Source organism: Scyliorhinus canicula, chromosome 5, assembly GCF_902713615.1.
Source record: "Scyliorhinus canicula chromosome 5, sScyCan1.1, whole genome shotgun sequence".
NCBI classification, from domain to species: domain Eukaryota; kingdom Metazoa; phylum Chordata; class Chondrichthyes; order Carcharhiniformes; family Scyliorhinidae; genus Scyliorhinus; species Scyliorhinus canicula.
In genome coordinates this window covers 38,569,190-38,593,906 of record NC_052150.1, presented here as the reverse complement: position 1 = coordinate 38,593,906, position 24,717 = coordinate 38,569,190, and the positions used below count along the sequence as shown (strand labels likewise).

The 24,717-nt window shown below is 52.8% G+C and overlaps 1 protein-coding gene across 5 annotated transcripts in view; it reads right to left on the bottom strand.

The window, feature by feature from the left end:
* The window catches only part of LOC119965918, a 185,160-nt gene that overhangs the window by 34,727 nt on the left and 125,716 nt on the right, over positions 1 to 24,717 (bottom strand). For 4 of the 5 annotated variants that reach the window (XM_038796927.1, XM_038796928.1, XM_038796930.1 and 1 more), the window contains 2 exons: positions 4,980 to 5,060; positions 31 to 138 (listed from right to left, as the gene is read on the bottom strand). In XM_038796927.1, the coding sequence (XP_038652855.1) occupies positions 31 to 138; positions 4,980 to 5,060 (189 nt within the window). The remainder of the gene's footprint in view (positions 1 to 30; positions 139 to 4,979; positions 5,061 to 24,717) is intronic. The other variant, XM_038796929.1, reaches the window with a different exon arrangement.

The window sequence follows — 24,717 nt, the reverse complement described above, 5'->3', positions numbered from 1 at the left end:
TTGATAATTTATCAAGAAATTAGCACTTACTGTATTTCAGAAATAAAACAAATGATAGCCCCATGATAAACACATAAATCAGCACTCCAGATGCGATAGTTCCTAAAATGTGTTTCACAGGAAACTGGCAGTTTGTGACTGTCGGTAAAAAAATAATTGTTCAATTTCTGATTAAAATTCCTACTCAAATGTAAACAATTATTGCTATAAAGGTGAACATATTGGGGAAACTTACAAATACATTGCCCTTAGACATCGTGTGCCAGTTGGTTATCACAGTCGTAATTGGTTGGCACATAAAATGAAAAATGAAATGAAAATCGCTTATTGTCACAAGTAGGCTTCAAATGAAGTTACTGTGAAAAGCCCCTAGTCGCCACATTCCGACTCCTGTTCGGGGAGGCTGTTATGGGAATCGAACCGTGCTGCTGGCCTGCTTGGTCTGCTTTCAAAGCCAGCGTTTTAGCCCTGTGCTAAACCAGCCCCTGGTAGGCACATAATGTACATGCTGGAGCCCAAGGCTCTGCTGTGCCGAAGACCCATGCCCCTGGTACAGGGACAAAGACTGCGACGGTGGCATCCACAGTGGAGACCTAAGTGCAGAACATGGACTCCATAATGGGGATGTCTGCTCCATGGTTCATGGCTCTCAGCTCATGACCTCCATGGCTGACAGCACGAGCTCCATAGCGTAGGGCTTTAACTGCATGGTGTAGGCATGATTGGGAATCCACAAGTGTCAGCGCCAGTGGACGGTGGGGTTTTTTGATCTCACTCCAGCTGTTCCCCCATTCCATGGAGGAGCACAAGGGCTTCCGAGTACACAAAGGGAAGATGGTCGGCAGGAGTGAAGCCCAGGGTCATCCAACCAAGAGACCCTCGGGGTACCCAGCCCATCTGACAAGCCCCTCCCTGTGAGTAACACATCTAAAGTCCTGAACACCGAAGAGGGCAGAACTGCAACACCTGTGCAGCCCGAAGGTAGGCCTGAAACCTCAAGGTTCAGGCTCCCCAGGGCGCCCGTCAAATTCAACTCAGGCAAAAGGGCATGGAAATCAGCAGGCCACCTCAATCTCAGCTGTTGATACCTAGACATAGCAGAGGGTGAGGAAAATTAAGGAAAAGTTGTAAGGAAAAGTTGTCAGCTAGTGGGCATGAGTAAAGCTGGGCACTAGTAGAGATAAGTCACCATTGTAATCATGCACTTGTATTAAAAATCACTTTGTTCAACCATAATGATCCTCCACAATGTCACTGCGCCATGCTCGCAAATCCCCACGCAAATTCAGCTCTTCATTCCTGTGCAGTTGCGAGAATGGCAGCATTATGACTCACACACCTTCCACACTGACAATGCACCAAAGTTATCCCCAATCCCTCTATCCATGGAAGCTTCACCTTCCCCATCCAGTAATACGCAGTCATAGAGTCAAAGAGGTCTACAGCAAAGAAATTGCCCTTTGGCCCATCGCATCTGCGCCGGTAAAAAAACAACCACCTAAATATTCTAATCCTATTTTCCAGCACTTGGCGCATAACCTTGTATGCATTGGCATCGCAAGTGCACATTTAAATACTTCTTAAATGGTATGAGGGTCTCTACCTCCACCACCCTTTCAGGTAGTGAGTTTTCGACTCCCACCACCTTCTGGGTGAAACAGCTTATCCTCACACCTCCTCTAAATCTTCTGCCCCTTACTTTGAATCTGTGCCCCCGGTCATGGATTCCTCCACCAAGGGGAAAGGTTTCTTCCTGTCTACTCTATATATGCCCCTCATAATTTTATACACCTCAATCATGTCCCCCCCATCAGTTTCTTTTGCTCCAAGGAAAACACCCCCAATCTTTCTTCATAACTAAAACTCTCCAGCCCAGACAATGTCCAGGTAAATCTCCTCTGCACCCTTTCACATCCCTCCGAAAATTTAGATTCCACAATTTATTCAGTTCTAACATAACCTCCCTGCTTTAAATGCTATCCTTGGCTAATAAGGGCAAATATACCATATTCCTTCTTAACTATTGTATTTACCTGCTCTGCTACCTTCAGGGACCAGTGTACTTGCACATCAAGGTCCCTCTGATCCTTGGTGTTTCCCAGGGTCCTGCCATTTATCATGTATTCCCTTGCTTGGTTTGTCCTGCCCAAGCGCATCACCTCACACTTATCTGGATTAAATTCCATTTGTCACTGATCATCCCATCTGACCAACCCATAGTATCCTCCTGTAATCTAAGTCTATCCTCACTACCTACCACACCACCAATTTTCATATCATCCGCAAATCTACTGATCAACCGTCCTACATTCATATCTAAATCATTTATATAAACCATGAATAGCAAGGGTCCCAACACTGATCCTGCGGGACCACTGGACACAGACTTCCAGGCAGAAAAATACACCCTTTGACTATCACCTTCTGCTTCCTGCCACTCAGCCAATTCACCAAATTTCTTTGGATCCCATGTACTCTTACCTTTATTATCAGTCTCCTATGTGGGACCTTATCAAAAGCCTTGCTGAAGTCCAAGTACACCATGTGAAATGCTTTACCCTCATTTACACACCTGGTCAATTCTTCGAAGTTTGCCAGACATGGGGCGAAATTCTCCGACCCCCAGCAGGGACGGAGAATCGCCTGGGGGCGCCTAAAATCCCGCCCCCGCCATGGCAGAAATTCTCCGCCACCCGGGAAGTGGCGGGGGCAGGAATCTCGCCACTCCGATCGGAGTGGCCCCTGCGGCGATTCTCCGGCCCGGATGGGCCGAAGTCCCGCCGCTGGGAGGCCTCTCCCGCCGCCGAGGTTTAAACCACCTCTGGAACGGCGGGCTCAGCGGCGCGAGCAGGCCCCCGGGGTCCTGAGGGGGCGGGGGCGATCGAACCCCGGGGGGTGCCCCCACGGTGGCCTGGCCCGCGATCGGGGCCCCCCCCCTCAGAGTCCGGGCCAGTGCCCTGGCTGCACTAGTTTCTTCCGCGTCCGCCACGGCCTCCGCCATGGCGGAAGCGGAAGAGAACCCCACATCGCGCACGCGCCGGCAGTGACGTCAGCGGCCAGCTGCCACTGACGTCACTGCCGGCGCATGCGCGGACTGGCGAAAGCCTTTCGGCCAGCCCCACTGCCGGGGGCGCCGGTTTTTTGCGCTGGTCTTCTGGTGGCTACTGCTCCGGCGTGGGGCTGGCCCCCAAAAGTGGGGAGAATTCCCCACCTTTGGGGAGGCGCGACCCCTGAGTGGTCCGGGACCCTCCGTCACGCCGGGTAGGGGAGAATGCCGCCCATGATCTCCCCTTAACAAAACCATGCTGACTGTTCTTGATTAATCCCTGCCTCTCCAAATGCAAACTAATTCGGTCTCTCAGAATTGCTTTCAATAGTTCCCCAGCACTGAAGTTAGACTGTAGTTTTCTGGTTTATCCCTCATTGGCTATTCTGCAATCCTCCGGCACCTATCTTGTGGCCAGAGGGGAATTGAACATTTTTGCCAGTGCCCTACTATTTCTTCCTATGTCTCACTCAACAGCCTGGGATACATTTCATCTGGCTCTGGATATTGGTCTACTTTGAAGCAAGACAGACCACTCAGAAACTCCTCTCTGTCGATATTAATTTCTTTAATTTTTATCACAGTCCTCCTCTGATTTCTATACCCACACTGGCCCTTTCACAAGTACACACCGCCACAAAGTAATAACTTAGAACCCTACTTGCGTCCTCTGATTCCGCACACAAATTCCCAATGTGATTCTTAATGAGCCCTACTCTTTCCCTAGTTATCCTTTTACCATTAATGTACTTGTAAAACAACTTAGGATTTTCCTTTATTTTATCTGTCAGTATTCTTCCGGCTCTCCTAATTTCCTTTTTAAGTTACTTTTGCACATTCTACACACTTCTCAGACTTCAGCTGTTTTGAGCCCTCGATATCTGCCTAGCCTTCCCTTTTTCTCCTTATCATAGAATGCAGAAGGAGGCCATTCAACCCAGAAAACGTATTAGCCTTGAAGTTCAATGCTTCGGGGCTCGGCTTCCAACTTTTACCATTGGGCACCAATCAGTCGGCCACTCATGCATTGCAATTGATAGAATACATTTGTCAATGAAGAGCCAGGGAGCTGACTAGGCAACTGGCTTGTCCTTGTGGCAGGCAAGACCACCTGCTATGAGTGAAGACTGCAATTTGCAGTGAACTTCATCCTTTGATTATCCACCATTCCCCCAGATCTCATGGACTGAAGATTAAAGAAGCCTTCCACTTGAACAGCCAGCAATCCATACACAATCCCTGAAAGCCTGACATCCATAACCAGTGGCTTTGAAGCTTATGCCCTCAAGACTTGAAAGTGCCGCCTGAGCGTGGTGGTTCATTCTGACTGCGCTCATTCTCCCCTCTGTGTGATGGTCTTCAGCCCTCATAAGATTGGGAACCACCCTTCGTCAGGTTCCCCACTCCACGCAGCCTGGCATCTCATGGGATCCCACCCTGGGACCTCACAGTTGTCTATGTTGTCTTTGTGGATTCACCTGCTTTCGCCCACTTTCCAGCTGCCACTCTAGAAGGGCAATCGCTCAGTGGTGATATCCGCAAGGCCAGCAAAGAGGATATCGGAAGTGATGCCTGCAAACCAGCCACCCTCTGCCTGGAGGCTCACAGCGATGAAAAGCCCTCTCGACACCCGCCCGCAACCCACCCACCCGTGTTTGAAAATGACTGTCATAGTCTTTGTTGTGCGTTTTTCTTTTTTAAGTTAATACATCTTCTTTACTAATTGATCACAAAATCACTTAACTTCCCTGTTTAGCATATCTTTTCTCACAGTATAGCAAACTGAACCGATGTTCCAAGGTACCCTTCTGGGTTTTAGGATACCCTCGCATTTAACATCGGGGTCTTGACACACCTACATCCCATGAAAGAATTATAAAACTCTGAAAGCAACCCCAATATCATTGCAATTCATATTATCATCAATACTCACTATTTCTCTGTCCTCTGTAAATTGGTAGAGCTGAAAGGATCATAGAAAATATTCCGTACACCAGAAAAAAATTATGATGTTCTGTAAATCAAAATTGAAGATTTAACATACGTATTGGGAGGCAGTGACATAGTGATATTGCTGCTAGATGAGTAATCCAGAGACGCAGAGTCATGCTCTGGGGACCCGGGTTCAAATCCCGCCATGACAGATGGTGAACTTTGAATTCAATAAGAAAAAAAACTGGAATTAAAAAATGACCATTAAACAATTGTCGTAAAAACCCATCTGGTTCATTAATGTCCTTTAGGGAAGGAAATCTGTCGTCTTTACCTGGTCTGGCCTACATGTGACTCCAGATCCACAGTTTAAATGCCCTCAGGGATGGGCAATAAAGGCTGGCCCAGCCAGTGACGCTCACATCCCATGAATGAATTTAAAAAAATTGGGGGAGTGCATACAAACTGATGTCTGTCTTGAGTCGGACAATTTATTTGCTATTCGAGTCTAATACTGGGAAATGTCAGAATTCCTATGAGTTGACTGAACCCTTTTACCATTATTTGCACTGTTATTAATGAGAAGGAATAAAACGCTGGTGCCACTGGGTATTTTAGTGCACTGGCTGAAGCACAAACACAGGCTGGTGGAAATCAGGCAGCCTCTTTTGTTGAGTTCTCAGCTTAAGATATTTAACAATCACTAACCATTTCCCAGCCTCAACGTTAATCACAATATTGGTTTTTAAAATTTTTTTAGAGTACCCAATTATTTTTTTGTCCAATTAAGGGGCAATTTTAGTGTGGACAATCTTCCAAACCTGCACATCTTTGGGTTGTGGGGGTGAAACCCACACAGACATGAGGAGAATTCGGACAGTGACCCAGGGCCGTATCGGGTTGTTGATGAGAAACTAGTGTTTGGCGGGAGGGTGCTGCCGACAGGAAAAGAGAATCCTGCCACCAGCGAATGGCTGCAGAATCCTACCCTTGACTTTTGTATTTCTTGTGTCCTACTCTCGGGAAGTCTTTGTTATTTTCAGCTCTGCAGAAGCAGGAACACAAAATTCACAAGAAGCAGGTTCACAAGGGATTTTAGATTGCAATCACCAGGACATATCTCTGGAAATTCCAGACAGTCTGTCAGTCAATCATTAATACTCGTCAGCCCTGAAACACATGGGCCGGGATTCTCCGATCCCGCAGCCAAGTTCCAAGGCCGGCATCAAAAGTAGCGCGAGCCACTCTGGCATCGGCCCGAGCGAAAGTTCGAATATTCTGCGCTCTGGAAGGGGCTAGCACGGGCGTCATGTGAAGCGCAACCTGGCACGGCGTCAATTATGCCGCGCGGTGTCGCTGTTGAAAAGACGCCACCGGCAGAGAGACAGGACAATGCGGGAAGATGGCCACCTGCCGCACAGAGGTTCCAGGAGTGGGATATCGAGGCGCTCCTGGATGCCGTGGAGCACAGGAGGGAGGTCCTGTACCCCGGACACGGCCGCAGCAAACACCGGCCGGCACCTGTGGAGGGAGGTGGTAGAAGCTATCAGCGCATTGGCCATAACACCCAGGACAAGCAGCCAGTGTCACAAGAAGGTCAATGACCCAGTCAGGGCAGCCAAGCTGAGTACCCCCACACTGTGCCCGCACCAACCCCCCCAATATATGGCAACGCTCCCCTGCATGACCGGAGGCACAGCCTGAGCTGAGACCGACATGGCTGCACCCACCCATGCAAGCTGCATTGGCAGGATGGCCTGTGAACCTATGCCAACATACACACAACCTGGTCTGTAAGTATATGTCCCCCTAACACTGTTGAGCTTTATCTCTGTCTGCCCCCCACCCAGGAGAAGTGCACCAAAACAACTGGGAGCGTGCCAGGACCGGAGGGAGTCGACCTGAATTGCGCCCCCTCACCGTTCATGAAGAGAGGGCCCTGGACCTCGCAGGCGGACCCGAGGACCGGGAGGTTGCGGATGCAGAGATCAGGGACACAGCACCAAGGGAGACTCCCCTGCCTAACCCCCTCCCCTGATCAGGCGATTCACCAGTCCCTGCGGATGCGGACCACCCCCAGGATGTGCCAGGGAGACCACACGCCAGGGACCAACCTGGACCATCAGGCGTATGCTGCCCACATCCAGAGCCAGGGCGACCACAAGCCAGAGACAGACCCGGGCCTTCAGGTGTTTGCCGCCCCCAGGATGTGCCAGGGCGGCCACATGCCTGGGACAGACCCGGGCCATCAGGGGTGCGCCGACTCCACCCAGTGACGGGGCGGCGACGCTGTAGTGACTCATCCAGCAACGGGGAGGGCAGTCACACCAACAGCCCCCCATTCCAGTCGACCCAAGACACCACGACACATGGGACCCACACCAATGACAACGACACACAGGACACATCGACCCAGGACACCGAGACACAGGGGATGGACGGACAGGACAACAACATACAGGACACATCGACCCAGGACACTGAGCACAGGGGATGGACGGACAGGACACTGAAACACAGGGGACGGATGGACAGGACACACCATCGCGGGGAACCCCAGATTTCGGGTCCGATGAGGACCTCGACATAACGCCATTGCTATCTCCTACACCCTCCACCATCGCCGGGACACTCACCTCGGTTGGTCACTTTAGCGATGAGGCTTCTGGGATACTCACTGGTGCGCACCACACAGCCGTCCTGGTACAGCAGGTGGAGGTAGGAGCCGCCAAGGGGCCGGATGGTCGGAGGGCAGCCCGGTCCCAGCAACCAGGTGCCGCCCAGACAGGTCCCGGGTTCCTGGAGTTCCCACACCCACCATAGACCCGATGCAGTCAGGGACCCAGGGACAAGTGGAAGAGGTGACGGCCGGCTTGCAGCTCCTGCAGACCCAGGTGGAGGAGTCCACCCGTGTGCAGGAGCAGAGACTGGTGCCGGTCATGCGTGCCACCCAGGTTGAAACCGCATGGGTGGTGTCCGCGGTGGAGGCAATGGGAGCGACGGTGTTGGACATGAGTAGCAGCATGCAAGGCCTGGGGCTTTCCGTGCAGGCGGCGTCCGTGGCCCAGGACATGGCTTCCCTCTCACAGGAAGCCATGAGGCTCTGCACATCGCAGAGGCACTCAACGCTGTGACCCAGTCTCAGCAGGCCATGGCCCAGTCTCAGCAGGCCAAGGCTGAGGGCATCTGCGCCATTGCCTTGGTGCTGGCCGGCGTCACCCATACTTAGACAGGGATGGCCAACTCCCTGAACTCCCCTGTGTCTGCGTGGGTTTCGGCCCCACAACCCAAAAATGTGCAGAGTAGGTGGATTGGCCACACTAAATTGCCCCTTAATTGGAAAAACTAATTGGGTAATCTAAAATTTTTTTTAAAAATTGGCATTTTAGAAAAAAAAAGCTCCCTGAACTCCATATCTGCAAACTTGCAGACCCTTGTCGATACCAGTGTAGGCCTCCACGTTTGGCAGCGCCAGGTGCTGAGTGTGCCTCAGGTGCTGGATCCGTTCGCATCCCGACCCATGGAAAGCCCAGGGGCAATCGGGCCCCCCGAGGGAGGAGGAGGTGCTGAGGCCTGTTCCATGTCCCCTTGCAGCAGGGAACACCGCAATACCTCGGACTCCACCCCCTTCCCTCCCAGGCATATCTGGTGGGCAACGGGCCGAACTGGTTGGCAGCATGCCATCCTGCTCGCCCAAGACGCAGCCTGGCCCATCCAAGCCAGACCACCCCAGGAAATGAAGCCAAAGGGGACCCTAGTCACAGGGCAGGAATCACAGGAGTCCGCCTCCAGTTCTGCAGTACCGTCTGGGGAAGCACATAGACGTAGTCATAGGGCCCGTAGGTCGGAAGATTAGTGTTATGGGCCAGGGTTTAGAGAGCCCCAAAGTGTATCATGGAGTTCACCTGATCCACAACTTTGAATAGATTGTTGTTCTGGGGAAACACATGGGCCTACTCTGCTTGTGTCCTGCACCAGAAATCTACAGTACTTTTAAATTAAAACAATGTTTATTTAGGAAAGCAGTTAACACTTTATAAACCCACAGTAAACATATTAACAACTATCAACACCAATAAATCCCCCAAAGAATACAGTACTCTCTAAATAACTCTTAATCTTTCCTGGCAACATCCATAAGGCAAAAAGAACCCTCTTTACAGAAATACATCAGGCTTAAATTCACTACTGAGAGCAGTTATCACTCTGAATTCACCAAATTATCTAGAGATAGTCTTTAGATGGCAGAGAGATCAAAATTACACCTTCTTTGGCTGGCTGCAGCTCCAACATAAAACAAAACTAAAAAACAGACACATCCAAGCTTTTCCTTTAAGCAAAACTAAAAAAGCAGAGCAAGAGCTCAGCTCCACCCGCACTCTGACATCACTGCAGCCACTTGAGCAGACAAACAATTCTTAAAGTGACATTCCCATGACATTAGACACTGAGGAAGTTGACATGGGTGCAGGGCAGACTAGTTATAGGGGCTAGGGCACCGTCTGAACCATCTATCATTAAAGTCAGTTTAACCTTTTATACCTACGGAAGCTGCCTCTGTGCTCTGTCCGATGCGTGCGGGGGTGGGGTGCGAAGTGAGCGCCAATGTGTGTGTGAGTGGTGATAGAGCATCCAGCTCAGGTGAGTGTGGAGTGCACCTCCCCGCCCCCCCCCCCCCACCGGGTTTCCCTCGCCATCCCGCCCCCGTGCAGATGACAGGGTCTGTGTGCTGCAGTGTCTAGGCCGCATGCAGGGACTTCCCAGGTGGAGGGTATTACTGTGGCCATGAGTCAGACATTATCTAATGATGTAGAGCTCGAAGTTCATCACAGAGCGGGATGTCATCATCCTCCGTGCCATGAAATAGGCCTGCTTCCACTGGCAACTGTGTGAGCCCTGCCCGCTGTACTGCAGGTGGATATGTAATGGAGGGTTGGTGTGCATGCTGGTGGTTTGTGGTGGGTGGGGTGAGTGTGGTTGGTGATAGATGTGGTGAGTATGGTCGGTGGTGGGCGGGGTGAGGGTGGTGGGGGGTGCCGTACTGTGCTGTCCGTGCCGATGCCCAGCCAATCCCCCCCAGCTAGTCTGTGAACAGTGCGGCTTTCAACTCCTCCTGTGCCCGTTGGCCCAGCCAGTATTGGTGGGCAGCCTCCCGTCCCTGTCCAGCCCGTATGTCCCTTACATTGTCCTCCCCCTCCATGTCCTCCTCATCTGGGGAGGTGTGCCCTTCGTCGTGTTCTTCCCTCTCTCCCTCCTCTACCTCCAGCACATCGCCCCTCTGTTGGGCTATATTGTGCAGGATGCAGCAGACAACAACAACGCGGCCGACCCTATCCGACAGGTACTGGAGGGCCCCTTCAGTGCGGTCCACAGACCACCTGAATGTTCATGGAAATTCGCTGGTGGCCGTATGGCGACGTGCACCCCATCGATTGCCCCCTGTACCATGGGTATCCTGGCAACAGCAGCGAAGCCCACTGCCCGGGCATCCGAGTGGGCGCGGTACACAGGGAACTAAATGTACCACTCCGCGATGTCATACAGGGCGTCAGTCGCAGCACGGATGCACCTTTGCACCAATGTCTGGGAGATGCCGGACAGGTCCCCACTCGGCAACTGGAACGACCCCGTCGCATAGAGGTTCAGGGCGGCTGTCACCTTGACGTCCGGAGGAAGCGTGTGTCCCACCCAGTTCCACACGGTGCCAGGTGTGCCATCAGGTGGCAGATATGACCAACAGTCTCCAGGCTCATTTAGAGTCCAAAGATGTGCAGGTGAGGTGGACTGGCCATACTAAATTGCCCTTAGTGTCCAAAATTGCCCTTAGTGTTGGGTGGGGTTACTGGGTTATGGGGATAGGGTGGAGGTGTGGGCTTGGGTAGGGTGCTCTTTCCAAGAGCCGTGCAGACTCGATGCTAAATGGCCTCCTTCTGCACTGTAAATTCTATGACTCTATGAGTCTCCTCCTGCATGCCCTTTTGTGAGGTCCTGGTACGACGTGTGGTGGGGGTACACACGGGGCCTCATCGGGCGCCTCCGTCGCCATGGCACCACCACCTACTCCTCCCCCTTGCCCTGTTGGGCGGGCGGCCCTCCAGCCTGGTCGGCTGCCACCTGCCCATCTGCGGCACGCTCCTCTGTGGCAGCCTCTGCTGCCTCCCTGGCACGTCCCTGCTCCAGCTCCCATAGGGGCATATGCAGGGCAGCGGCCCCCACCACGGCGGCCATCGTCGCGGGGTGATGGCCAAACATAACGGTCTGCAGGGGATGGGGATGTCATCATTGTACATATCCCCCTCCGCAACTAGGAGCCATGGGCTGCATGGTCGCCACTGTTGCCAGCTGCCACCTAACCAGGCAAACCCCCTCCCCCCCAACCCTGGCTTTCCCCTCCCACCCCCAGACCCTTCCATGGCACCCTTCCCACCCCCCCAGACCGACTCCCCCCCCCCCCCCCTCCCTTCCAGGCACTCCCCTTCCACCTCCCCAGACTCCCTCCCCGGCACTCCCCACACCCGGTACTCCCCACCCAGCTCCCCACACCCCCTCCCAGGCACTCCCCCCACCCCCGGCAACGATCCAGACACCTAAACGCACCCCCGACCCTGGGGGACCTCCGCCACCGACAACCGCAACCCCACAGCCACGCCGTCTCTACTTGTGGCGCCCCCCCCCCCACGCCGACCCCCACCTCCTTCTTCGTCGGCATCAGCTAGCACAACAGGTTGACGCCATTAAAAAGGTTGTTTGAGATACGCCCAATTTGCAGTCGGCCCAGGGACCAGCACATCATGCCAATTCTGGTGATTCTGCGAGCCGCGCGGCGCAATTCCCGTCATCGGACTTTTTCGCGGGCCAGAGTATTGCAGTGTTGGCGTCAGAGCGAGATTTGTGCACTCCCTCGACGATTCTCTGACCTGGCATCTGTGAATCCCGGCCATGGAATAAAATTAACTGTTTCAGTGAGAAATGGTCCCTCTCTATGGATCTGGACAATGCAGGGGAGATGTTTATATGGAGCTCCCCAGTGGTTGCAGTGATTAATTTTCCCCAGTGCGAAAGAATCAGCGAGAAAGTGGCAAGAACAGACCTGACACATTGTCATCTTTTGTTCAGATTCTGCCCAGAGAATTTATCCTTAATAAGACACCTCTGCATCTCGACACTTATGTCTCCCCAATGGAAAAATTCCTGATATCCACAGAACCTAACCAATTAGTCAGCACTTTTTATGACACTCTACGTTCCTGATCATGTGTGAATATATGAGAGACTCTGCCGTCTTGTGAAAAATGCCTTGCAGTGAATATTGATGAAGAGACTTTGGGCAATATATGGGAAAATACCAATAGAATCTCAATCTGTAATAGAACAAAGGAGACTTAGATTAAAATATTGCACTGTCACCATATCACTCCAAGTTTAAGACTCAGGTTTGACTTTACCGTATCCGAGAAGTGCCAAAAGTGCAAAGTAGTCGAGTAGGGAGTAGGGAGACTACACACATTGGGTGCAATCTTGAGCCCATACACACTCGCTGTCCATGGGGTCGGTGGTGCGGACAGAAAATCTCACAAAAGGCGATTCTCTCCAGAAAAATTGCATTCCCCAATATTCCCCACAACCTGCACAAAGTGCATGAACTCATTTTAATAAATTTGAATACATGGTGCCTCCCCCCGCCTCCATAGCCAATGATCCCCACTCAATAAATATTCAGGTTGGTGAGGTTTACACAGGTTTGGCCAAGGGTGGAGTAGTCATGGTGATCTCTCCAGGGGTTCAGCGCTGATCTGGGCACCCTTTAAAGATGGTGTCCTGATTTCTTTTCAGCCGGTTCATGAGTCCACCCCACCAGAGTAACAATGAAAACCAGGGTAGCACGGTGACACAGTGGTTAGCATTGCTGCCTACGGCGCTGAGGACCCGGGTTCGAATCACTGTCCGTGTGGAGTTTGCAGATTCTCCCCGTGTCTGCGTGGGGTTCACCCCCACAACCCAAAGATGTGCAGGATAGGTAGATTGGCCACTCTAAATTGCCCCTTAATTGGAAAAAATAATTGGGTACTCTAAATTAAAACCACGACCACTCTTATGTTCGGCAAGGAGGCCCACCCCGCTAGAGTGATGGCATAAACCACTCCCCTTCTTTTGTTTGGCATAAAGCTCAAGATTCTGTGAGAAAACTGTCGCGGGATTCTCTGTTTCAGAGGCTACGGTCTGGATTCTCTGATTGCCGATGCTGAAATCGCATTCGGTGATTGGCCGGACAATCTGTTTTGACATCGAGATCGGGGGCGGTGCCATATTTCGGATGCTCTGCCCCTTCAAAAACGTCATCGTCGCTGAGTACACCGTTGGGACTTCCTCCAGACGTCACCTCAGGCCCGCCCCCAATGGGCCGACTTCCAGAAGGTGTGGGCGAGTATGCTCACAGTTTTCGGGGACCTCGCGTGGTGGCTGCGGATTATGTCCAGCACTACCACAGTCGGGGGAGGGGGGTAGGGTGATGTAGGGTGAGCCGTTCCGCTGGCCGGGGTGGGCTTTGGCGGGGGAGCTGGTGGGGGGTGGTCAGGGGTTTACGGGGGGCACTATCTGGCAGGCCGGGTCCGCGTGCTAGTCACTGCTGTGCACATGCAGTCACGGACCCGGCAATTCTTCATCCATATATGCAGGTAGAGCCGGGGGCTTTACGTTGCGCTGCTGCTAGCCCCCAAATGGATGGAGCAACGGTGCGGGGGTGGCACCCACTATTTGGTCATACGACTAGACACATGCTGTGGACATAGCCTCAAAATCGGACAATCCAGCCCTAAGTGTTGATGCTGGGGCTGAAGTCAGTAGACTTCAACACCTACAATATTGGCGCCTGCAACATTAGCGCTGGTCCCGCAGCAATTCTGGAACAGTTAATGGGCTATCACCGATGCCACATAGAACATGAGCGCTTCCAAAGAAAAATGGTGTCCAATTCACCAGGGTCGGGATTGATACTCGAGAGGCTGACAAACTGCAACCGCATATTAGCACTCCGCTCCCAACACGCTCTCCCAGCCAACAGGATGACAGCACGAGATAGAGAGCTGCCCGGTAGAGCCGGCCTCCTCATTGCTAGAGGAGATGCTGATGACAGAGGGACTGGAGAAGGGGGTAGTGTCAGTGGTTTACGGGGTTATTTTAGAAGAGAAGGCACTGCTGGATGGGATCAAAGCAAAGTGGGAGGAAGAGCTGGCAAAGGGATTGGAGGAGGGGTTCTGGTGTGAGGTGCTCTGCAGGGTGTATGTCTCCACCTCGTGCGCGAGGTTGGGGCTGATACAGCTGAAGATGTAATATCGAGCAGACCTCACAAGGGTGAGGATGAGCCAGCTGTTTGAGGGGTAGACGATGTGTGTGAGCATGCAGGGGAGCCCCTGCAAACTACGTTTATATGTTTTGGTCCTGTCCAAAACTGGAGGATTACTGGAAGGAGGTTTGTAGGGTAATCTCTAAAGTGGTGCAGGAGAAACTGGACCCGGGCCCTTGGGAGGACATGGGCTGGATTCTCCGAAAATGAATCTAAGTGTTGACGCTGTCATGAAAACCGTGGAGTTTCATGATGGCGTCATTGGGCCCCCAGTTATTTAACAGCCCACAAGGGGCTAGCTTGGCCGGAATGTGAAGTGCCCGAGGGACAGCCGCCGATACACCGGTTGCATCAATGATGCTGCTCATAAACATTCTCCCCCACACACACAGCGTCGCGGGCAAGGTGGCCGCCAGAAGAGCAGCTCTGCGATTTATGGACGGCGAGTTGGAAACACTCCTGGACGCTGTGGAGGAGAGGAGGCAGGTGTTGTACCCCAGGCCGGGACGCCTGACAGCAGGCGCCATTGTTCAGCGTGCATGGACGGTGGTGCCCGACGCCGCTGCCGCGTCTGTGCGACGCTGGCCAACACCTGGGCAATGGCGCCGACGCTCTCAGCCATAGCCTGCTGAGACTGGGCCACACTGAGGAGCGCAGCCGCAAACTGCAGCTGGCGCTGGCAAACGGCTGCCTGTGAGTGGGCAGTCCTGTCCTGAGCCTCGACCCCCGCCTGCACAGATAGCCCCAGGCCTTGCATAGCCTGATCCAAGTCCGACATCGTTGCACCCAGTTTCTGGGACTAAGCAGCCCTCCGAGGTCCGGCCCTTCGGCTGCTCCTCACTCCACCTGCTGTACCGGAGCGGCTGTGTGGTGCGCACCAGTGAGTGTCCCAGAAGACTCCTAACTAAAGAGCCCAACAGAGGTGATAGTCTCTGAGATGGTGGAGGGTGTAGGAAATAGAAGTGCCGAAAAGTCTATATCATCATCATTGGTATGAGGTGGTTGGGGTGAGTTTGGTAGGGTGAGGGTGGGGTGAGGGAGTTGGCGAGTCGGGTTGGGAGTTTGGGTGTGGGGTGAGGATGGTGGAGGTGGGCACACGTGTCGTGAGATGCCGCATACAGGCAGGGGGTTCTCACTTGGTGGCGAGCCTCTGACCTCCTCATCGGCGACCTCCAGCTCCTCCGGCCCACCAACAGTGTTGGGGGGCAACGGGACACAAACAGCAACAGCGTTAGACGGTCCGCGCATGCAGCTCAGTGGTTGGGTCTCTAATGGCATCTGTGCACAGGGGTGAGGGAGCCAGTCACATGTTTGTGGGGGGTAAGGGTTTGGTGCTAGAGGCACAATGCTGAGTACTCACCCTGGCTGACCTGAGGAGGTCGTGCAGCTTCTTTCTGCACTGGTCTGGATCACCCAGGTGGAAGGTTCTACTGTATGCATGGGTCACACATTATCTAATGATGTGGAGCTCGGAGCTCATCGCAGAGCGGGCTGTCATCATCCTCCATCCTATGCACCAGACCCACTGTCACTGGCAACCCAGTGCCCCAGCTCTTTGTGCTGCAGGTGTATGTATAATGGAAGGGTGGTGTGCATGCGGGTGGTTCGGCGGTGTGTTGTGGGCCAGGGTTTAGAGAACCCCAAAATGTATCATGGAGTTCATCTGACCCACAACTTTTACTAGATTGTGGTATGGGGAGCACACAGCCCATTCTACAGGCGTGGTACAGCAGAAATGGAAAAGTATTTTTTAAAGCAAAGCAATGTTTATTCTATGAACTCAAACATTTTAAAACATACAGTGAACATCTTAGTAACCATTAATTCAAATACAACCCCCAAGAATACAACACTAAGTAATCCTTAAGCTGTCCTTTTAACATCCATAAGACATTGATGTGATCATCAATTCACTCAAAGACATGAATAGAAGTAAACCGTGGTTTTAATCAGCTTAGAACAGTGCTTGCCTGCGACTGGTACAATACTGTTAACCGCCTACAGGTCAACTGCTCTTTATACTTCCTTTCATGAGGAGGAGTCATGGGCGGAGCCCGTAGATGCCCCAACATATCCCCCTGTGGGTGAAGCCACACAATGGCTCATAGGTGGAGCCCACAAGGTCAACAACATAACATAGCTGGAACACAATGGCAGAACATGATACTAATACACTGATGAATTACTAGTGCTATACATTCACCACAGACATAAAAAAAACCTTTTAACAGAAGCACATTAGGTTTAAATTCACTACTGAGAATGGACACTCTGAATTCATCAAATGATCAAGATACAGTCTTTACATGTCAGAGAGAACAACATTACACATTCTGTGGCTGACTGCAGCGCCAACACTGAAACGAAACCAAAAACACACAGACACACCCAAGCCTTGCTCAAGGTGAAACTAAAAAGCAGAGTCAGAACTCAGCTCCACCCACACTCTGACATCACTGCAGTAACTTTAGCAGACTACCATTTCTTAAAGTGACATTCTCATGACAGGTGTGGGAGGTGAGTGTGTTCAGTGGTGGAGGAGGTGAGGGTGTTTGTTGGTGGGGCGGGGGTGAGTGTGTTCGGTGGTGGGCAAGGTGTGGGAGCTGAGGATGTCATGTGGTGAGGGGTTGTGGTATTGTGGTGTCCGTGCCCCTGCCCAGAAGCCCACTCCCCTAGTTGGTGAAACGTACGTCGACCTGAAATAGTCCTGTGCTCGCTGGCCTTGCCGATGGCGTAGTGCGGCCTCCCGTGCATGTCCAGCCCCCATGTCCCATCCATTGTCCCTCTCCCCCTTATTTTCCTCGTCTGACGAGGCATGCCCTTGCCCCTCATCCTCCTCCAGCACATCACCCTTCTGCTGCGCAATGTTGTGGAGGACGCAGCAGACCACAATGATGATGCCGACCCTGCTTGCCTCGTACTGGAAGGCCCCTCCAGAAGCGCATCTTCAGCACCCCGAAGCACCTCTCCACTACGCCCCTGGTCGCACAATGGGCCTCATTGTAGCGGTCCTCCGCGTCGCTCTGTGGCTTCGGTCTAGGCATCATCAGCCACGACCGCAAAGACCGCAAAGGTTTCCCTGTTGCCAGGCAAACGGCTCCCAAGCTGGGGGGGAAGGGTGTGGCCTCCCTCAACCCTCTAACATGCCGGGTATCATTGATTGCGCCAACACAAATGAATCATGTACACTGCCCGGGTACCGGGCGCAGATATGCAGGATCTTCATGACAGGGCAGCAGGGTAGCATGGTGGTTAGCATAAATGCTTCACAGCTCCAGGGTCCCAGGTTCGATTCCCGGCTGGGTCACTGTCTGTGTGGAGTCTGCACATCCTCCCCCTGTGTGCGTGGGTTTCCTCCGGGTGCTCCGGTTTCCTCCCACAGTCCAAAGATGTGCGGGTTAGGTGGATTGGCCATGCTAAATTGCCCGTAGTGTCCTAATAAAAGTAAGGTTAAGGGGAGGTTGCTGGGTTACGGGTATAGGGTGGATACGTGGGTTTGAGTAGGGTGATCATGGCTCGGCACAACATTGAGGGCCGAAGGGCCTGTTCTGTGCTGTACTGTTCTATGTTCATCTGGTGGTCAGACCACCTAAACGTTCATAGAGTGGTACCCTTTCCTGTTCGTGAACATCGGCCTGTTATCCACCGGTGCCTGCAGGGCGACATGCACCCCATCGATGATCCCCTGGAGCCGGAGCATCCCGGTGTCGGCAGCGAACCCATCTGCCCGTGCATCCTGTTGGGCGCGGTCCACAGGGCACTGAATGTACCGGTCCATAAGGGCATACAGGGCGTCAGTGATGGCACAGATGCACCTGTGCGCCCATGCCTGTGAGATGTCGGACAGGTCCCCACTCGGTGACTGGAACGACTCCGTGACGTAGAAGTTGAGGGCGACCGTCACCTTGACGGCCACCGGTATCGGATGTCCTTCCCCACTCCCACGCAGTGCCGGGTGTGCCATCACGTGGCAGATGTGAGCGACGGTTTCCTGGTTCATCCGCAGCCTCCGCCTGCATGCCCGGTCTGGGAGTTCCAAAAAGGACACGCCGGTACACGTGGGACCTCATCAGGTGCGTTCTTGGCACCACCACCACCTCCTCCTCCCCGTCTTATTCCTCCTCCTCCTTCTCGTCCCGTTCTTCCTTCTCCTCCTCGGCCTGTCAGGCAGGCGACCCTCCAAGCTTGAGCGGCTGCCACCTGCCCCTTTGCGGCCCGCTCCTTTGCTGCGGAATCCACCTCCTCTCTGAGCCGCCACTGCTGGCATTGCCACAGGGCTGCATGTAGGGCAGCGGCCCACGCCACGGCGGCTAGCATCGCGGATTGGTTCCAAAAAACATTATGATCTGCAGGGGGTCAGGGGAGAAAATGTTACCATGGCGCATATACCTGTACCCAACCAGGTACAATGGGCTACATGGTCACCCCTGTTGGCACCGCCCACCCAAGCCACACATGTCCCCCACCCCTGCCCCGTCGGTGCCCCCGCTCCTGGCGCCTGTTGCCAGGGCCCTCGTTTCATGCCATTGCCCTCACTGGGGGCTGCTGTTGGTGTGGCCCAGGGTGTTCCCACCCGGTGGGTGTCACTGGTTGAGTGGGGTGGCCGGGGAGAGGGTCGTCACCTACCCATATGGCCGTTAACCCTGCGCTCACCCAGCGTCCGGTTTCGGGAGCCCGCAATCCCCCAAGCCAACTCCTACTTCCTCCTGCAGCAGCCTCAGCAAGAACACCGGATCTCGATTTTTTATACGTGATTAGAACCACGCCATCGGGATTTTGGCCCATCCGAGCCACAGAATCGCTCAGGTCCCAGAGAATCGGTCATTGGGGCACCTAACACGATTCTCCAGACAGTGTGGTGGGCGCTGTAATTCAGTCGTGTTGGGGGGTCCGGAGAATCCGAAATCGACGCGAAACCAGCGTCAAAGCAGAATTGGACTTCAGAGCCGATACTCTGGCCGATCATGTCTCGCGATTTTGGCATGGAGCTGCGGAGAATCCAGCCCCATATTCGTGATATAGAACAGCCGGGGGTGGAAGCGGGTGCGGAGGCAGATGTTGTAGCCCGAAGGCAGATCTGTTGGAATGGAGATCAACCTCTCCACCCTGTGCCCTGGCGTGGCGGGGGTACTGCTGGAATTCTTGACTCTTGAGAAGGTCAAATTTGAACTGAGGGGAAGGATGGAGGGGTTCTACAATTCATGGGCGTTATTCATTATGCACTTTAGAGAATTAGATTACATTGAACATTGGGGTGTGGTTGGGAGGGTTGGGGTGAGTGGGACAGACTGTATGTGTTAATGGTGACTATGGGTGATTCCTGATCCCTTTTTGTTACTTGTTTATGTTAACATGCGGGATGCTGTTTGGGGTTTGGTGGGAGTATAGGATTGCTGTCATTGACATGGAGATTGACATTGCATTTGTTACTGATTATTGTTTATTGTTGGTGGGTGTTAATTTGGGATAAAATGTGAAAAAGGAGAATAAAAATATATATTTTTTAAAAGATAGCAGCACGGAGAGTGACATCCCAGTTTGCGGACACAGAGCGGGAGGCCTTGCTGGTCGCCATGGAGGAGAGGCGGGCCAACTTGTACCCTGCGGTAGTTTGCCATCCACCGCCGTGCACCAGGCCTGGACGAAGATGGCAGAGGTTGTGGGCACCGTGAGCCCTACTGCCAGTAACGGACAGCAGTGCCGCAAAATGTTGCTCAATCTCCTCAGGGCGGCCAGTGTGAGTGCCAGCACTGTGGCCGGCACTAACTCCTGTCCCACACACCCGTAACCCACACACCCCACACTGGGAGGGCGACCAGGCTCCAGTGTGCACTGGAACTGGTCGGTGGGCCCGGAGAGGGGGCAGTCGCTGAGGCAGAGGTCAACGTCGGATGAACAAGTGAGCCCCCGTTGAGTTGCGGTTCCTCATGACATGTGTGACATGACCCCTAAACCACCCCCATACCACCACAACACGTGGTCCAATCCTGAGTCATGCCTAGTGTTTTGCAGGATCACCTGGCAAAGAGGCCGGTCCTTCTGGTGTCCCCCAACCCCAACCCCAAGCGGATACCAGTGTTGAAGTCAGTTTCCTAAGGCAAAGGCACCTGCAATAAATATTATATAATTTGCATGTATTCATATATAATATATTTATATATATTCTTGGCTAACAGTTTGACAACAGGGAACATGGGAAATTAGCTAACCGGCATGACAACATTCCTTATATGGACTGTCTCACACAAATACCCACAAAACCACACTCAACAGAATGTTTTTTTTAATTAGTTTATCAGAGTTACAAAGCCAGAGCTTGGTACAGGGGAAAACCCCTAATCCAGCTCCTTGCCTGCTCCAAAAACCAATTCAAATTTAATCCAATTCATGGTCCCCACATACCAGATCCAGGCATTACACCTGACCTCACGTCCTTAGGGCAGGTGTTCTTGAGAGATGTTGACAATGATAGTATCAGCCTGTACAGGACCAAGATAACAGAGCGGTGTATGTCTAAGACCCAAGAACGACAGAAAAGAGGGTTCAGAAGATGTCACAAGACCTTGAGTAACCCCCAGCTGTCCATGAGCCAATCACGCAGACCCCTGATGCCAAATAATCAATTTAATTGGCCCAAAAGGGTCAAAATATGTGATCTATCATCATTATTATTGGATTGTGTACAGCCGGGATGGGCTGGGTAACAGTTTGAAATGGTATAAAAATTGATGAATTTCTTTGGTGGAGAAGTATCTAGATCGCCCAGAGACCCCGACCGGGACCGATTCTGGTCCCCGGTCGGGGCTAGCAGCCCGACGCCGTAGGCTCCGGCATGACGGGCTTAACGAATATCGTTTAAGCCCGCTTGCCGAGTTAGCACCGGCTGACGCGTCATATGACGTCAGCCGCGCATGCGCGGATTGGAAGACTCCAACCCGCACATGCACGGATGACGTCATCGCGTATTTGCGCGAAACCCACGCATGCGCGGCCGGGTTGCCCCTCAGCCGCCCCGCGAATGGATACTGCGGGGCGGCGGAAGGAGAAGATTGCGCGGGCATCGGGCCCGCTGCCCGCGATCGGTGCCCACCGATCGCGGGCCCATGGCACCCTTGGCACGGCCGTGGTACAGCCGTGCCAATCGGTGCCATGGTTATGAAAAGCGAGTTTGTGACGCCGTTTTTACGAACGGCCAGACCAGGTGTGTTTGCCGTTCGTAAAAACGGCGTAAAGGGCTGGGACTTCGGCCCATCGAACAGCTGTGAATGATGGCACAACTTCAATAAACTGTTCGCTGATTAAAAAGGACCCAAGTGTCGAGTGATTCTTTTGGGTTTATTCACGCTAACACCAGAAAAGAGGAGCACATGGACAGAGCCAACCCTAGACACCCCGAATCACCAGTCCGGGAAACACCATGACTTTGCGTCACAGCTGTCTCCTATACCCTCCACCATATCAGAGACACTCACCTTGGCTGGTATGTTAGTATAGAGACTCCTGGGGCACTATCTGATGGGCACCACACACATGCTACGGTAAACCAGGTGGAGGTAGGTACCCCAAGGTGTTGGACGGTCAGAGGGTGGTCAGACGTCGGGGACTAGCTGCCGCCCAGGAGGATTTGGGGCTTCTGGAAAGAGCAGTTCCATCGATAGTGGAGATGCTGTCGCAGAGCCAGGGACCACATGAGGAGTTGTCAGCAACCATTCAGTGCCTGCAGTTGCAGTTGTAGGAATCCAACCACGTGCAGTGGCAGGAGGGGGTGCTGACCGTGTGTGCCACCCAGGCCAACACCACGCGGGTGGCATCCGCGGGGGTGAAGGTTTTGGCCGGGGTCAGGATGTCCAAGGTCTGGGGTACTCTGTGCGGGCAGTAGCCAAGGCACAGGACAGGGTTGCCCTGTCAGAGACAGCCATGGACCAGAGCCAACTGGACATTGCAGCGGCGCTCCAGAGCTTGGCCCAGTCACATGGAATTGTTCGGCACAGGCTGACCTGAGTCAGTCACAGAGTGAGGTGGCGCACTCACTGGGTGATGTGGCACAGCCCAGAGGGAAGTGATCCACTCCCTGTGATCCATGACTGTAAACATTAAGACCTTGGTCGAGATGGGAGCAGGCCTTCAGGACTGGCACCGCGAGAAGGCAGGGATCCTCAGGTGTCCGGTCGCACCACCATCCCAAGGAGTAGCCAGGGGGCCATCGGGCCCCCCTAGGGAGGAGGAGGTGATGGAGCCCATGCTGTTTACTGCCGCAGGGGAGGTGTTGGAATACCACAATGTCTCGGACTACCCCCCCCAACCCCATCCCCAACCCACCCATCCCCTCTTGTCCCTGACGCATCTGATGGACAGCAGGAAAAACAAGGTAGCACCATGCCACCTGTGACACCCGAGTGACTGCCATACCCAGTCGCTCCAGTGGACAACCGCCAAAGGGAACCCATGTCATAGAGCAGGAACCGCAGCAGCCACCTCCATACTGATGTACCACCTGGGAGTCCATCTAGGCAGACACCAGTTAAGTACCCTAACGCTGTACTGTGGGCTGCACCCTGAGCCAGCGATGCTATCTGCCAATAATGAATGGTAGGATCAGTCCTTGGTCTCTAGATTACTGGTATATCTTTATCAGGCAACTTCTTGGGGCCTCCTCTTGCCATTGGGTGTCCTCAAAGAACTGCGTCCCTTCAATCAGGAGGTTCCTCCAAGTAGGTCTGTTCTGAGAAAGGATCTCCCAGGCATTCATGTCGATGTTGCATTTCTTGAGGTAAGCCTTCAAGCTCTTTCATTGTCCACATCTTCCTTGCAGGGCAACAACTTCAGTGTTGAAGTGCCTTAGTTCACGGGGGCAGTTCTCCCTTCTGGTAATTCTTTTCCTCATTATTCATGATGGCCCATCAATTCCAGGTTCTGAAATTCAGTTTAACTTTAATTTTCTGACTGCAGGTAGATGGGCCTGCTGGATGCGATTTTCCAGCCAAGTTGGGGACGGAAGACTATTTTTTTGGCAACTTTCCTAGCCTTTTCTTCTGCCTGATTCGCTATTGAAGACTTGTTTTAGATGTGTTTTTTACGATTCCTCCGCTCCAACCTTACCATCACGGGTAACCCTGCCAGGATCATAAGATGGCAATCCAAGAAAGGGGTTCTGATGCAATCTGTAGCTTAACATAGAACATAGAACTACAGCGCAGTACGGGCCCTTCGGCCCTCGATGTTGCGCCGACATGTGAAACCATCTGAAGCCTATCTGACCTACACTATTCCATTTTCATCCATATGTCTATCCAGTGACCACTTAAATGCCCTTAAAGTTGGCGAGTCTACTACTGTTGCAGGCAGGGCGTTCCACACCCCTACTACTCTCTGAGTAAAGAAACTGCCTCTGATATCTGTCCTATATTTATCACCCCTCAATTTAAAGCTATGTCCCCTCGTGTTGGTCATCACCATCCGAGGAAAAAGACTCTCACTGTCCACCCTATCTAACCCTCTGACTATCTTATATGTCTCTATTAAGTCACCTCTCAGCCTTCTCCTCTCTAACGAAAACAACCTCAAGTCCCTGAGCCTTTCCTCGTAAGGCCTTCCCTCCATACCAGGCAACATCCTAGTAAATCTCCTCTGAACCCTTTCCAAAGCTTCCACATCCTTCCTATAATGTGGTGACCAGAACTGCACGCAGTACTCCAGGTGCGGCCGCACCAGAGTTATGTACAGCTGCAGCTTGTCCTGTAACAATGTACAATGTTAAACCTCTGGACATTGTTTGGAAAAGAATGACGTGATCAACAATGCTCTAAAGCTATTGTGCGATATAGCATGTCTCTGGATCTGGCCGATTCCCTTGGTTTCAATGGCTGCCTGCTGATCTCCTTTCCTTCCTCCAACATACAGAAGTTATGCAACATATACCCTTGATATTTTCTTTGATGATCTTCAATGTAGAATTAAACATTTGTGTACTGAAACCCACAGAATACTTCAAAACAAAGCTTACAGAACCTGAAATGCAATCCTAAATCAAATTTACAAAAACACCATAAACACCAAGCAACCAGAAGTTAAAGCAAGAATGTTGTAGCACCCTTAACTCCTACCTGATCACCAGAGCAGGCAAAGCCAATAGTTCCACACAAATATTCTTTGTAGGTATTACGATCCCAAACCAGACCCCAACAACATGAGGATACTGGACCTAAACCTCCCCGTGTGTGCGTGGGTTTCCTCCGGGTGCTCCGGTTTCCTCCCACAGTCCAAAGATGTGCGGGTTAGGTGGATTGGTCATGCTAAATTGCCCGTAGTGTCCTAAAAAAAAGTAAGGTTAAGTGGGGGGGGGGGGGGGGGGGGGGGGGGGGGGGGGGGGGGGGGGGGGGGGGGGGGGGGGGGGGGT